The sequence below is a fragment of the Schistocerca piceifrons genome, chromosome 9 (assembly GCF_021461385.2).
Source record: "Schistocerca piceifrons isolate TAMUIC-IGC-003096 chromosome 9, iqSchPice1.1, whole genome shotgun sequence".
Classification (NCBI taxonomy): Eukaryota; Metazoa; Arthropoda; class Insecta; order Orthoptera; family Acrididae; genus Schistocerca; species Schistocerca piceifrons.
The window spans coordinates 117,154,448-117,168,950 of record NC_060146.1 but is presented as its reverse complement, the minus strand read 5'-3'; the positions used below and the strand labels follow the sequence as shown (position 1 = coordinate 117,168,950).

The 14,503-nt window shown below is 36.7% G+C and overlaps 1 protein-coding gene across 1 annotated transcript in view; it reads left to right on the top strand.

Annotated features, from left to right (window-relative positions):
- The first annotated feature begins 6,117 nt into the window (after positions 1-6,117).
- The window catches only part of LOC124717110 (V-type proton ATPase catalytic subunit A), a 29,878-nt gene continuing 21,492 nt past the window's right edge, over positions 6,118-14,503 (top strand). Inside the window, exons 1-4 of the mRNA XM_047243825.1 lie at positions 6,118-6,181; positions 9,302-9,395; positions 9,581-9,693; positions 14,255-14,482. Of these exons, the coding sequence (XP_047099781.1) occupies positions 9,317-9,395; positions 9,581-9,693; positions 14,255-14,482 (420 nt within the window). The 5' untranslated portion in view covers positions 6,118-6,181; positions 9,302-9,316. The remainder of the gene's footprint in view (positions 6,182-9,301; positions 9,396-9,580; positions 9,694-14,254; positions 14,483-14,503) is intronic.

Below are 14,503 nucleotides of genomic sequence, written 5' to 3'. Positions count from 1 at the left end.
ATATAGTTGCAGAGTTATGGAAAGGCTTTAGTCACAGTATGATAGCACACCTCACAAAAATGATTTAAGAAATCAGGGAAATGAACACTCTGTCAGCTGGGTGGAAATCTGTGTTAATACACGCCCTAGATAAGATGGACGATAAAACAGGTCCTAAAAATTATTGAGGAGTCTCCCTCTTTTTATTTATTTTTTATTTATTTGTTTGTGTTCTGTCGATCCCATATACAAGGGAATTCTATGGATGCGGAATGAGTCATAATTATACATGACAACAGCAGCCTACTTATAGATGCTAATAGATACAAATTGCAATGTTTGTAAAGGAACAAAATATGTTCACAATTACAAGCTTATGCTTTTCCTAAAGTAAAAAAGGGGTATAAAACAATACAATAATGAATTACAATTATTCCATGTTTCATTATAGCTTTTCTAGAAGTGAAGTACATTGTTATTCCGGCACAGGTCATCATGTTCAGTTACAAAGCGGTAACAAAAAATATTACAAGTCAATGTGCCATGTCTGGCTTGCAATGTAGAAGTGTTTATGTCAAAGAACTCATCAAGAGAGTAAAAAGAGTGTTCCAGAGGATATTCTTTTAATTTACTTATAAATTGTGGTATTACACCAGTGAGATTTTTTTTTTGTACATAGGAAGTGCATTAAACACCTTTTTGCTTGAGTAGTGTACGCCTTTTTGTACTACGCTCAAGTTTTTCCCATCCACACACAAGTCATGTTTCGATCTTGTGTTTTAGTCATGATAGTCACTATTGGTTTTGTGCATGGGGAAGTTCTTAATTAAAAAGGACATAAGCGATAGGATATATTGTGAGGTCACTATTAATGTTTTGTGTGTTTTTAAAAAGATTTCTGCATGAATGATTTCTACTCACGCTACTTAGAATTCAGATTGCTCTTTTCTGAGTGACAAATACTTTATTTGCCATTGGTTGATTTCCCTAAAGCATTATGCTGCTTCACAACAATGAATGAAAATAGCTAAAATAAGCAGCCTTAACAGCGTCAGTATTTGCAGTCGCTGCTATAATACATAGTGCATAAGTTGTTGAAGTAAGTCCTTTTCTCAAATCCAAAATATGATACAACCAGTTTAATTTATTGTCAATGTGGAGTAGAAGCCTAAAAATTTAGAAGAATGTACTTGATGGATATCTTGATCATTACAGCTTACGTTTATGTCCTCCTGCACTTTCTGAGACCAATGAAAATGAATGTACTTAAAGTCAGGTCATTGCAGGTGAACCATTTCTAGAGATCATAGATCATTGAACACAAAGTTGGCAGATGCTGCAATGTCATTGTCAGTTATTTGTTCAATTAAAAGGGACATATCATCTGCAAAAAGAGTAAATTTGGTAATAGCTTTTGTACAGTGTGGAATGTCATTAATAAAATTAAGAAAGTTCAAGAGGCCCAGTACAGAACCTTGCGGCAATCCAGTACTTACTGTTCTCCAACCAGATGAAGCTAATGTGCCATCTCTATGATTAAGCCATACCCTTTGCTTTCTATCAAGTTAGGTATGATCGAAGCCACATTCCCATTGTGCTACTTAAACCGTAATATACAACTTTTGAAAGGAGGATTTCATGGTTCACACAGTCAAAGGCCTTGGTTAAATCACAAAACACACCAACTGAAGCTAATCTGTTGCTCAGTGCTTCTAAATGAAAATATGGAATCATCAGTTGACAGGCCGCTTGGAATCCGAATTGACAATGGCTTTTTTAACATGGAGTACAGATTTAAGTGTCAGGAAGTCATTTCTGAAAGTATTTGTATGGAGTGTAGCCATGTATGGAAGTGAAACATGGACAATAAATAATTTGGATGAGAAGAGAATAGAAGCTTTTGAAATGTGGTGCTACAGAAGAATGCTGAAGACTAGATGGGTAGATCACATAACTAATGAGGAGGTATTGACTAGAACTGGGGAGAAGAGGAGTTTGTGGCACAACTTTACTAGAAGAAGGGATCAGTTGGTAGGACATGTTCTGAGGCATCAAGGGATCACCAATTTAGTATTGGAGGGCAGCGTGGAGGGTAAAAATCGTAGAGGGAGAACAAGAGATGAATACACTAAGCAGATTCAGAAGGATGTAGGTTGTAGTAGGTACTGGGAGATGAAGAAACTTGTACAGTCTCAGGACTGAAGACCACAACAACAAGAGTCTTGTGGGCATTCAGGTGCTCCACAATTCTCTTATGTATAAGTTTCTCAAGAACTTTGGAGAAACTTGTTAAAAGTGAAATCATGCGTTAGTTAGAAGCATCAGTTTTATCCCGTTTCTTGAATAGTGGTTTCACATCTGCATACTTTAATCTGTCTGGTACAATACCTTGTTGAAGGGTTTCATTAAATATATGGCAAAGTGATACACAAATGGCAGTATAACAATGTTTAAATACCTTAGAGCAAATATTATCAAAGCCAGATGGAATTCTGGTTTGCATTTTAATGATGATCCTTTTCAGCTCACAGTAACTGGGGCTTTATGCATTTGACTTATTTGACTGAGCCCTTACAACTAGTTTTCTCGGAACTTTTAGAAAGTGCTCATTAAGGACTCTTGCAACTGCATCAATTTCTGTAATCAAACTACTACAATGTCTTATTTCTATGTTAGAAACATTATTACCTTTTTTTGCCAGCTCCTTTTTGATAGCACTCCAAATGGTTTTTATTTTATTGTTTGAGTTGTCTATTTCAGATTTAACATGTAATGTTTTAGAGCACTTTACAAATCTTTTCAGTATTTTACAATGTCATCAATGCTCAAACATATGTTATTAAGAGTAAGCAACTGCCCATCATGGTCAGTCAGACCATTGAGAATTTGACTTGCAGTACTGTGACTATGACAGAACTTATAAATGAGGATGTGGATAAGGCTTACACTGGTAGCTGTCACTCAGGTAGGAAATTCAACTACTGGAGTTAGATTAAATGTTTGTAACGAATGTTCTAGTTCTCTTCTATTGATGTTTTCTGTAAGGAAGTTTACATTAAAGTCGCCTAGAATGACTAACTGTTTACCCTTTGCATGTATTTTTAACAAAACTGATTCAAGTTGTTTTAAGAAAACACAAATTTTCCCTTCAGGGGCACTATTTATTGCCACCACTGTAATCGACCTATTATCAACAAAAATTTCAGATCCACAGGCTTAAAAATGAAAATCTTCACAATACATACTTAAGCGATTTATGAGCTATTCCCGCTTTGATGTATATCACAGCACCACCTTTCTCTCTATCTGCTCTACTGTAACTATCAACTAGGACATAACCCTCCAACTGATGCATCAGCATGGCAGACTTTACATGGTGCCCTGTGAAGTACAATAAATGGGTTTGGGCTGGGGAGTAATTTTCATTTATGTTGAGAGCCAAAAGCTCCACTTTATCTCTAAGGCTCCTGATATTTTGGTGGAATACACATAATTTATCATTCATATCAGATTCTAAGTTAGGGCCTACAATGTTTGGTGGTTAAATCAATTTCTCTCATTACATAAGGATTGGTACCTGGTTTACTAACAGGCTCCCTCTTATTGGCTATGTTTGTGCCCACATTACTTACAAATTACCAGTCTTGCCATTTTTCTTGTTACACGGATCCCATAAAAAACTGTCACTGTGTATATCAGCTCTTGCACCCCTCTCGCCTTTCAATAGTGATCGTGCTGGACAGGCTGCTGGTGATGAGTTGATTACTGCTTTTGACTGGCTGGTGTTGTTTGGTTCCACACTCTTGTGTTGCTTCTTGTGCATAAAAAAACCTGTTGGTCGTAGTCTAGGATGATGTTTTTATGTAGTTCGCTACAAAGTTCCACTACCTGATTCACTTACTTAAGCTTACCATTTGTGTTTAAGTGGAGTCCATGCCTGGTATGTTCTTCACGCATTAATTTGCACATCATTAAATTTTTTACACGGCTTCTGTAGTTACGAGTTGTAGCATTCAATTTCTCTGTTAACATGTGACCACTGGGTTGTACAGTTTGTGCAATAACTTACTATAAGTTTCAAGTGCTGTCCTGCACTCATTTTTGTAAACATCATTAGTGCCACCTATAATTACAATGTGATCATCTTTTTTCAAATTGTTTGTTTCTGTTATTAGGTTTTCAATTACAGCAATAAATGTTGCTCCAGGTTTAACTTTTGTGAAAACAGAATGCTCTTTATGCAGACCATCATGAGGGGGAGCTGAAAGTCTTTTTCCTGTGACTGTCTGCATACAGTAAGAACTTTTACCTGCACCTATTTTGCCAGTGACCTACAAGATCTTGACAAACACACTTTCAAGTAGAGCTGAAAGAATACTTGATCTACAGTTAGGGGAGTATTAAAAAGGTTTCATGAAGAGCAGATCATTTGCAGATCAAGTCATAGACATAAAGCACATTTTAGAAATTAAGGCAATTATATACTTGAAATACGTGTAACATAAGCTTTTATTGGTACAAAAACATAACACATTGTTTTAAAAGTCTGGACTAAAAAAATAAAACAATAGAAATAATTAAAGCAACTTCATCCATACATAAGTAAAATTTATCCGTCAACTGCCAGAAAATTTTGAATTATGCATATTAAAGAGTAACAGAGATTGGAATACATAAAACTGAGAAAGCCTCTGAAATAACAAGAATCATCTGTATTAAAAATCCTGGAACAAAAAAAGAAACATGCATAACAGTGGTCAGACCAAAAATACTCTGTGCAGCAGAACCTCTTAAACTGGCTATGAAGGGAGAGTTTAAAAACGTAGAAAAAACTGAAAGAAGAATTCGAAGAAAAATACTAGGATTCAAAAGCAGTAGTGAATCTGAACAGTTGTTAAGATCTGAAAGTTGAAAACGTAACAGATCTAATGCGCAAAGGGAGATTAAAATTCGAAGTACACACATGCAGAATGAATAACGACAGTATAACTAAACAAATCTTCGACTTATTAAAAATTACAAATTCAAAACCACATGGTTGAGAGAAGTGGAAAGAGATGTGGAGAATGTAGGAGTCGACTTGCACACGATAATAAACAGAACAATTTTTAAAGAAGCAATAGAAAAGGTAAGTTCTCCGGACAGAAAAAATATCGAGAACTGGTAAAGACACAATATTAGTTAATAGATTTGGGAGCAGAGGAAACTGTAGTTGAAAACATAGTAGAAGAAGAAGCGATGTAGATTCATCGTAGCCTTCAAAAAGATTATTCGAAATAAAAAAATCCAACAATGTAAAATACATTTTTCTTATATTTTTTCGTGTCGCCCGTTTTGTGGGTGATGGATTACGAGCCTTTCAAAGTTGCCGCCCTTGTAGCTGGTTTCCTAATCGATAAACCAGAGGTGTATGAATAAAGTACAGGAATGTCTTTGCTGATTGTTTCCAGTTATTTTGTTAAAGTATTTTGTTTTATAGTTCTGTAAATAAACAGCCAAGATTTTTTAAGACAATTTATTTGCTACCAGTCGCCTTAAATACTTATACAAACCATGGATCTCGTAAGTGTCTTAGTTATTTGAATAATATTTTAAATAATTTGTTGAAATATTGTGTGCTTGTGGTACTGAGGCGCTAGAGACAATTGTTTTGTAGTAAAGTTGTGCTCTTTTCACACATTTTACGTATTGTCAAAGTTCTGAATATGTGAAAACGGGACAAATTACTAATTCCGAGTTTTTTCGAGCTGAAGAAATTAATAGAAAATTAGCCGTTACATCTGACTCAAGTACTCAGTGGCCTAAGCAGAACATATGTGGTACTTTTTCATCAGTTCTCATTGATTTTACCATAACAATTTCGTCTGGATATCGAAGTGCAGTATTAGCTCCCGACATTAAATGCGTGCCACCAGCATTTTCAAGCAGATTCGATTTTTAATGTGGAGCGGAAATTTTCCTCAGGACATTCGATGAACGAAGTTATTAATTCAATTAAATATTTGCTAGCGTTCTGGAGAGGTCCTACCGCCAACAAAGCAGCAGAAAATGTTTTGTCCAGCCTAATAATAATAATTTTTAAATTTCCTGTGCGAGTTGATTAAAGGCAGGAGACACGAGCATGTTACGGAAGACTACGATGTTATTTGACTTCATCAGTGGGTGGTCAGCTGACTAGTCTTGTGATTGGGGTCCTGGGCTGGTGAGTACGGAAAGTCGTTTTTATCCGGTTTAATTTGGAATTCTGTTGTATTTTTAATCCATGGCGTACAATTCTCAGCTAAACAAAACTGAAGACTCGTTTCGCAAATTTGACATATAAATTTTTGAAATGGTTTAGGGGATTTAAGATAGTTGCGCGAATTTTAAGTTACTGTTAAAGTCCAGTATATACTTCCATCAGCAGGAATATAATGCTAAAATAGTGGATTGTGAGGCTGTTTCTACGTTTTGAAACCGCTAGAAAATTATTTTTTCTGTTTTTGACGCACGCAATCTCCAGTAGCTGGCAGTCAGCAGTGGAGGTTACGCCTACTTTTCGCCTTTTGTGGGCCACTTAATTTTACTCGTCGCAGACCGTAGTTTCTAAATCATGTCATGTGAACACCTAATATTACAGTTTCATTTAACTGTGTTTGCAACATTAAACCAAATCCACTTTACGTTTGATTATATGTGACCTACATTTTGTTCGTGCGCAAGTAATAGGTTTGTATCTTCATAGATATATCACAAACATCTGGCCAATGCTTTTTTTATCTGTGAACATTTAATATACTGGTCGCACCACTCTGATAGAAAATTTATGGTAGTTTGTCCGGCACGTTAAGTTTTTCATCTAACATGTTAAATATGTCTGATTTGCAGTGGCACACAGTCAGTTGTTATAAATCTGAGCTCTGTGTAAGAATAAAAAGCAACAGCATTCTTCAACGTTAATTTCTTTTCCTAAAGTGTTTTTAATTGCTGTTAAAGTTGTCAGCGATAAAATAGCTGGTTTGATGTTGCTTTCATTATCTTTCTATCTGGTACCAGTCTTTTCATCTCTGCATATCTACCAAACTTTCTATCCTGAATGATCAGTTTTGCATGTTCTGATGATTGTCCAACCTCTACAGGTTCTTCCATTGACAAGTTAACTGTTTGTGGATAAATAAGTAGGCCTAGATATCCTATTCACATATTTCTTTTCATGGGGGGGGGGGGGAATATTCCTCATATATTTTTTCCATAATATACTCTCCTTGGTTACTAAAAATTTCAACTCATAATCCCATTAAACGTAAATGCGTCACTTGTCTATTATGCAAGATTTAAGATATGAACGTGTCTTAAAACTATCTTAAAACATTGTACAAATGTTTGTGAAATATTTCTCCCTCCTGTACTGATCTTGAGTAATACTACTTTTGCATAGAATACATTCAGCTGTTCTGTGCATTCCCAGATTTCATTTCGACTTTTCTGTTAGAATTAGCTTTTTTTTAATTAACCCATTATTGTGTCTTCATTGTCGGCTCCATCCAATATCTACTCTTAATCATCATTACTTTCAGTGAGAAGCCCCAGGACGTCTCCCCAATTTCACATTCATACCTGAATCCTTTGTAGTATCAATTCAGTCTATGCATTTTATAGTAGTGTGATGCTGATTCTGGTCTTGTAAATGCCTGTTTCCTGGTTTTTAGAATTTGGGCACCAGGTTATTTTATACTTCTCAATTATTTTTACAGCTTCAAAGTCATTTTGATTGCTTTGCAGTATTTATTCAACTCTCATTTGCTTATCCTTGCCTTAAACATTCCCCCCCCCCCCCAAATCGACCCAAATCAATCTTTTCCTTCCATATCACACTGTGTGATAGACATTGTTTATATAGTGTTTCATCTGTACTTCAGATGCTTCATAGATTAATATTTTTCTGCGTTGTATCTCAAGGTCCTAAGCTCAGACTTAATGAAGTAACTTGAACAGGATGACCTCCTTAATGCCAGCCAGGATGGATTTCGAAAACAACATTTGAAACCCAACTCGCACTTTTCTCTCGTGACATAACGAAAGCTTTGGGTCAAGGCAATCGGGTACATGTATTTCTTGATTTCCGAATAGCATTTGATTCAGTATAACGTCTATACTTATTGTCAAAAGTGTGATCATACGGGGGGTGTCAAGTGAAATTAGGACTAGACTGAGAACTTTTTGGTAGAAATGATGTAATGTGTTATCTTGGTTGGAGAGGCATCGTCATATGTAGACGTAACTTTGTGTGTGGCCCATGCAAGTCTGTTGGGAACTTTGCTGCTTGTGTGGTATATTAATGACCTTGCAGACCATATTAATAGTAAAATCTGGCTTTTTGTAGATGATACATTTATCTGTAATGAAGTCGATCTGAAAGAAGCTGCATAAATACTCAGTCAGATCTTTGTAAGATTTCAAAGTGATGTTGAGATTGGCAACATGCTTTAAATGTTCAGCATGCCAACTTCCTTTAAATGTTCAAAATTGTAAATTTTGCACTTCACAGAATGAAAAAAAATGTAGTTTCCCATGACTATAATATCAATGAGTCACTGTTGGAGCCAGACAACTCGAACAAATACCTGGGTGTAGCACTCTGTAGGGATATGAAATAGAATGATCACATGACAGACTTAGGTATATTGGTTGATTATTGGGGAAATTCAATCAATCTACGAAGGAGATTGCTTACAAATCACTCATTCTAGAATATTTCTCAAGTGTAAGGGACATGTACGAGATAGGACTAACGTGAGGTATTGAACCTACACAGGGGAGGGCAGTGTGAATGGTCACAGGTTTGTTTAATCTGTGGGAGTCTCACAGAGATACTGAAGGAACTGAACTGGAAGTCTCTTGAAGATAGTTGTAAACTATAGTGAAAAAGTCTAGTAACAAAGTTTCAAGAACCAGCGTTAAATTAATACTCTAGTGATATATTACAACCCCCCTATGTATCGCTTGCACAGGGATTGTGAGGATACAATTAGAATAATTACTGCACACACAGAGGCATTCAAACAGTCAATCATTCTTCCTGTGTTCCATATGTGAATTTAACAGGAAGAAATCATAATAATTGGAACAATAGGACATACCCCCTGCCGTGCATCTCAAGGTTTGCAGGGTATAGATGTGGAGGTAGATTCAGAAAAAAAGTTTCCAGAGATCTGTGGTTTTTCTCAGTACTGTAGTGTGATATGATTTTTGATATTTTAATACAGAGACGACTTTATCCATTTTATGACCCCAGAAAGTGCTATTCCTAAACAATATATTAATTACACATTTATTTTCACAGATAAAATCATTCCAAATGACGAGCACACTGATAAAGACATCCGATGAGGACCGAGAGTCCAAATTCGGCTTCGTATTTGCCGTATCGGGACCTGGTGAGTAATTTCATAATCCATAAGGACTTTTCTATTTATTGGAGTATTAGGTTAATTTCTCACACTGATGACATATGATAAGAGCCAATTTTGTTCTGTGTGAATGTGCAAAATACTGGAAATTGGTTTGTATATTGTGTAATGTATATGTTCATGCAATGGGGATGGTTTTATTTCCGTTACAGTGGTGACAGCAGAACGGATGGCCGGTTCTGCTATGTACGAACTGGTGCGTGTTGGTTATTATGAACTGGTTGGAGAAATCATCCGGTTGGAGGGTGACATGGCAACAATCCAAGTGAGTAAAACTTCAATATACAAGAAGTAAAATAACTATAGTAACCTTTCTATGTAATAGTTACAGCTATTTTGTATGTGAAACTATGCCAGAATTCCCTTACACCGTTGGAAGTATTTAAAGATATTACACAATTTTGGAATACTGGAAAGGCAACAATATACACGTATGTGTAGACAACTTGTCACAAATAGATAACTGGTAGGTAGTACATGTATACAATTAAATATGCATGCATGCATTTGTGTCAGGGGATTTATATTTTTGATTATAATATATTGGGAGTGGGAGGCAATCCGGCCTTAGGGAACACTTGTTTAGTCTCACCTGTCTGCTGACATGATTATTTCTCTCACCTTATTTTGTTATTCTCGATTCAGCTGGTATCACTTACATTTTTGGCCTTCTCGAGTCTTGGCAGTCTCCCAGCTTCAAGGCATTCTTTACTCTGTATCTGTCTTTGACTTTAATCAGATTGGTAGGGTGGGCAAAGAATGGAGATAATGATCCCACTAATCAGTTCTGGAGGGTGGTCGTTAGGCATAAGAGAGGATGTGAGAATTTGAACACCCTAATAAAGCTTGCTTGCATTTTCTGCCGTGGCAGTGCCAGTCTGTTATTTCAGTATTGCTATGCTTACAGACCTTTGGAGGTTTGCTATGGAAGTTATGTACTTAGTCATAGTACTTGCTGGAGAATGCATTTAGTGTGTGGACCTAGCATGAGATGATTGAATTACCATGTAAGTGGTGTTCCTCTAGTAACATTGAGGTGAGTTAACCTGTTTATATATAATGCTGTGCAGTTCTTACTGAATTCAGAGGGACTGGTTCAATCAGGGTTGACAAAGCTTCATAAAGTGTGAGAAAACATTTTGTTATAGGAGACAGGAATGAATTGTTGCACATACAGTATAACCATAAATTTAGTAATAATTTTTCAATAAAATTAGAATATTACATAGCTGTTTTTCCACTTTATCTGTAGGCGTGGAAGAAAAGAGTAGTTCTCTTTTACTTCTATTTTGACATACTGTAGAACCTCTGTAATGATCTCATATAACATGTCCCACCAGTGTAATACACTTTGGCTTTGAGTAACAGAGTATTAAAAGTTGGTGGGTATAAATTCAAAGAATCAGACAGTTATTCAGGATCATGAGTCACTTTCCATTGCTAAGCCCAAACATGTTAATCTTTTTTTCGTTGCAAGTTTCCATATTTCTGCATGATTATCCAGACACATTTGAAATTTTGAAGTAATTTGTAAAGCTCTACACAGATTTCATTTTCATTTGCGGTATTAAAATGCAATATGTCCCTGTACAAAGATTTTTGTGACAGTGGATTGAAAGTTGACATAGTTGTCTGCCAAGTCTTATCTTATCAGCAACTTAATTAAGATAAGGTTTTAAGAGATTTTCTGACAGAGCCCTTGATATTTTAATCCGCTTTTCAATCACACAGCTGAAGATGTCAGAGTATAATTTTACGTAATAGTCTGTCTTCTTAACAATGGTATAAGTGCATACTAGATATCAACACAAATAATAATTTGATAACTACAAGCATTCCCTCAGACATGAAGCTGTGGGGAGGTAAAGCAGCATAATAAAGGAGGAAAGGCTCAAGTGAAAGAATGATTGGCTGATGTGTGTTTGATAGAATGGGAACAAACACCCCACCCTTCCCTAATACAGTTTCAGTATTTTAATATTGACTCAGAATGTCCCCCTTTGATTTGATAGCTGTGTAATGTGCAGTAAAAATAATCTTTACGTGCTGAAAATCTTTCGTGAAATATCATTGTTGTTTTACGTTCACTGGGAGCAAAATTTGAAACACAGTAACTGTTGGTCAGTTGTGCTCTTGATATGCAGATGCAATGAGACAGGCATTTCATTATAACTGCAATGAAATTGCACCCAAATTGAGATTTTTTTTTTTTTTTTCAGTTTAATTATTTGCACCACATTCACAATGTATCTGAAGTTATGGTATGAAGAAATTAATTGCGGATTTTCGCATACAGGATTATTCTGTTTCAAAGTGTAGCTTGAATTAATTTTTAAAAAATACCTATTTCAGCAATAAACAATACATCTTGTCATTCATAATTAATTATTGTCAGTTAAACACTTCATCAGTATCATAATTGGTTACTGAAGGAACACGTGAATCATTATTTGGCCTAATGAATCTAATAGTTGTGACTGGCCAAATGTGGCGAAGGGGAGTACATAACACGGCCACTGATATTGCAGTTAGTGTTACATTTAATCTGTCAGATACTTTGATAAAGAGGAAATTATTAACTTGTACAATTTCACACACATTCTATTTCTCTGCTGTCAAAACAAAGTACTGATACTTAAGAAGGTTGGAAGTAAAAGTCATCCATTGGTCCATCCATCCTAATATTATGCTCTTCACAGTTTGCCAAGTTCAGATGACACCAAAAATGAATCCTTCAGCAGGCTTGTTGTTGATTTCCAATGTCAACCTCATTCAACCAAACTCTGACTTTATCACTATTGACTCATGGCTAGGTGTTAGAGTTTAACTTTCCTTCAACCATATAGAATCCAACCAGTAACAGTCACTGTAATAATGACCAAATATGGGTCGTATACTTGGAAGCAAAAGGATACTGGACTATCCAGTTGGGCAACAACCATCAAAAATTAGGAAACATGAAGGGATCATTCATTATAAGCTTTGACCAGTGACTGACATTACAGTACCACCATCAATATCTCCACTTAGACAGCTGCCACTGATTACATACCAAGAAGTTCCTTCCTTACAGCCTAGCCACTTGGGACCATTCAATCTGTAGTGCCGAACAGTCCCTCTCCAAATATGCCAAACATTTCCTTCACAGGCCAAGATTAGCCTCCGTACCTCATCCAGAAAAATCTCGTCACCTCCCGCCTCCCCCATACCCACCAGCCAGCCAAAAGTCATTCTTTCATGACTACCACTCATGACTGGAACAACTGAGCTGAGTTTCAACTACCTCTTGCTGTAACACTGAAATGAGGAATATCTATCCTACTGTCCTCCCCACCCCTCCCACATCAGTATTTCACACCCACCAAATCTACACAATACCCTTGTCTGTCCATACTCCACCCCTGCTCCCAAAGCTGTCCCTCTTGGCTCATATCCCTGCAGTAGAACTATATACAGGACCTGATCCTTACAACCTCCCACACCACATACTTGAGCACTGTCAAAGGTGTGTAACTTCTACCCTTTCCAGTGCAGGGCTATCTGTGAAAGCAACCATGTGAATTACAAACAGAGATGTAACCACTGTGCCACTTTCTACATGGGCATGATAACTAACAAGCTGTCTGCCCAAATGAATAGCAAAGCCAAACTGTGTCCAAGAAACAACTGGACCACCCAGGTACTTAACATACTGTCCAACATGATTTGCTTCACTTTAATAAATGCAACCTGCTCTTCTGAATTGTGCAGGTGAGAACTCTCCCTACAACATATCCTTTGTCCCCGTAACTCCCCTGGCCTCAACTTTCACTAGCCTGGCCTCCACCTGCTGATCCCCTTCCCTGCTCCCACTTTAGTACTATGCTTTCTATCCCATCAATGCAGCTACTAGTCTTTTTCCCTTCTTTACCTCTCCCCCCCTCCCCCTCCTTTTCTTGCTGCAGCGAGTAAGCATAACAGCCAAACTCTAAATATTGCCTATAAAAAGGTAGCAACAACTTGGCAGAACACCCAGAAGCACATCACTAAACACAGTTTCAGTTTATTGCAGCTATCATGATTATGTGTGTGTGAGTATTAGATTTACCACACAGCCTGAAAAGGCTCAAAACTAGTTCTAGAACTCCTCACAGTAATCTGTATTTATATTTCATTAATGCGTAGTCGTGTGTTCTGCAGTATCCAAAATGGATAAAATTAATTTGTTTAACTTTTAATAAGACTGCTTCTCAGTATTAGGAGACTTGAAGAGTGTTTTACCTTTCAATCTTTTTAGTTGTTCCCAGTTTGTTTTACAGAAGACCATCACTTCTGGAAAAAATCTCAGCATTAGCATATGACTGGCATAACTGTGCATTTTAAATTTGTAATGAATTTTGATAAATTCATTTAGAATTTTGTAATAATATGTTGGTGACAAATGCCATGTATTACAATTTGAACGTCTTGGCAGATAATCCCCCCTTTCCCCCTCTTGTGACAGGCCATTCTCAAAGTGATTATCACTATACATTACATAACTTGCTGTAAGAGTAAAGTTAATCTTGACTTCTGGACATTCACTAAAGAGGTTTCAACAACAAATCAACACTTATTAGTATTACAGAAATTAGTGGCAAAATTCATTTCTTCCATGAATTCGTGCCGAAAGCCCATATAAATATATACTGCTACTTGAAATCAAAGATTGCTCTGTGTAAAATTCATTTTCGGACATGTAAAACATTGGGGGTGCCACATCCTGTAACATTATTATAATACAGCATGAATATTATTTTGTGATCTCATATCCTAAATATTGCATTGAGAACTTATTTGTCTCACAGGTATATGAAGACACCTCAGGTGTGACAGTAGGTGACCCTGTGCTGCGCACAGGCAAGCCGCTATCGGTGGAACTTGGGCCCGGTATCATGGGCAGCATCTTTGATGGTATCCAGCGTCCACTGAAGGACATCAATGAACTGTCGAATAGTATTTACATCCCAAAAGGTGTCAACGTACCTGCCCTCAGCCGCACTGCACAGTGGGATTTTAGCCCCGTCAGTGTTAAGGTAAGCCGAATTATGTGCTCT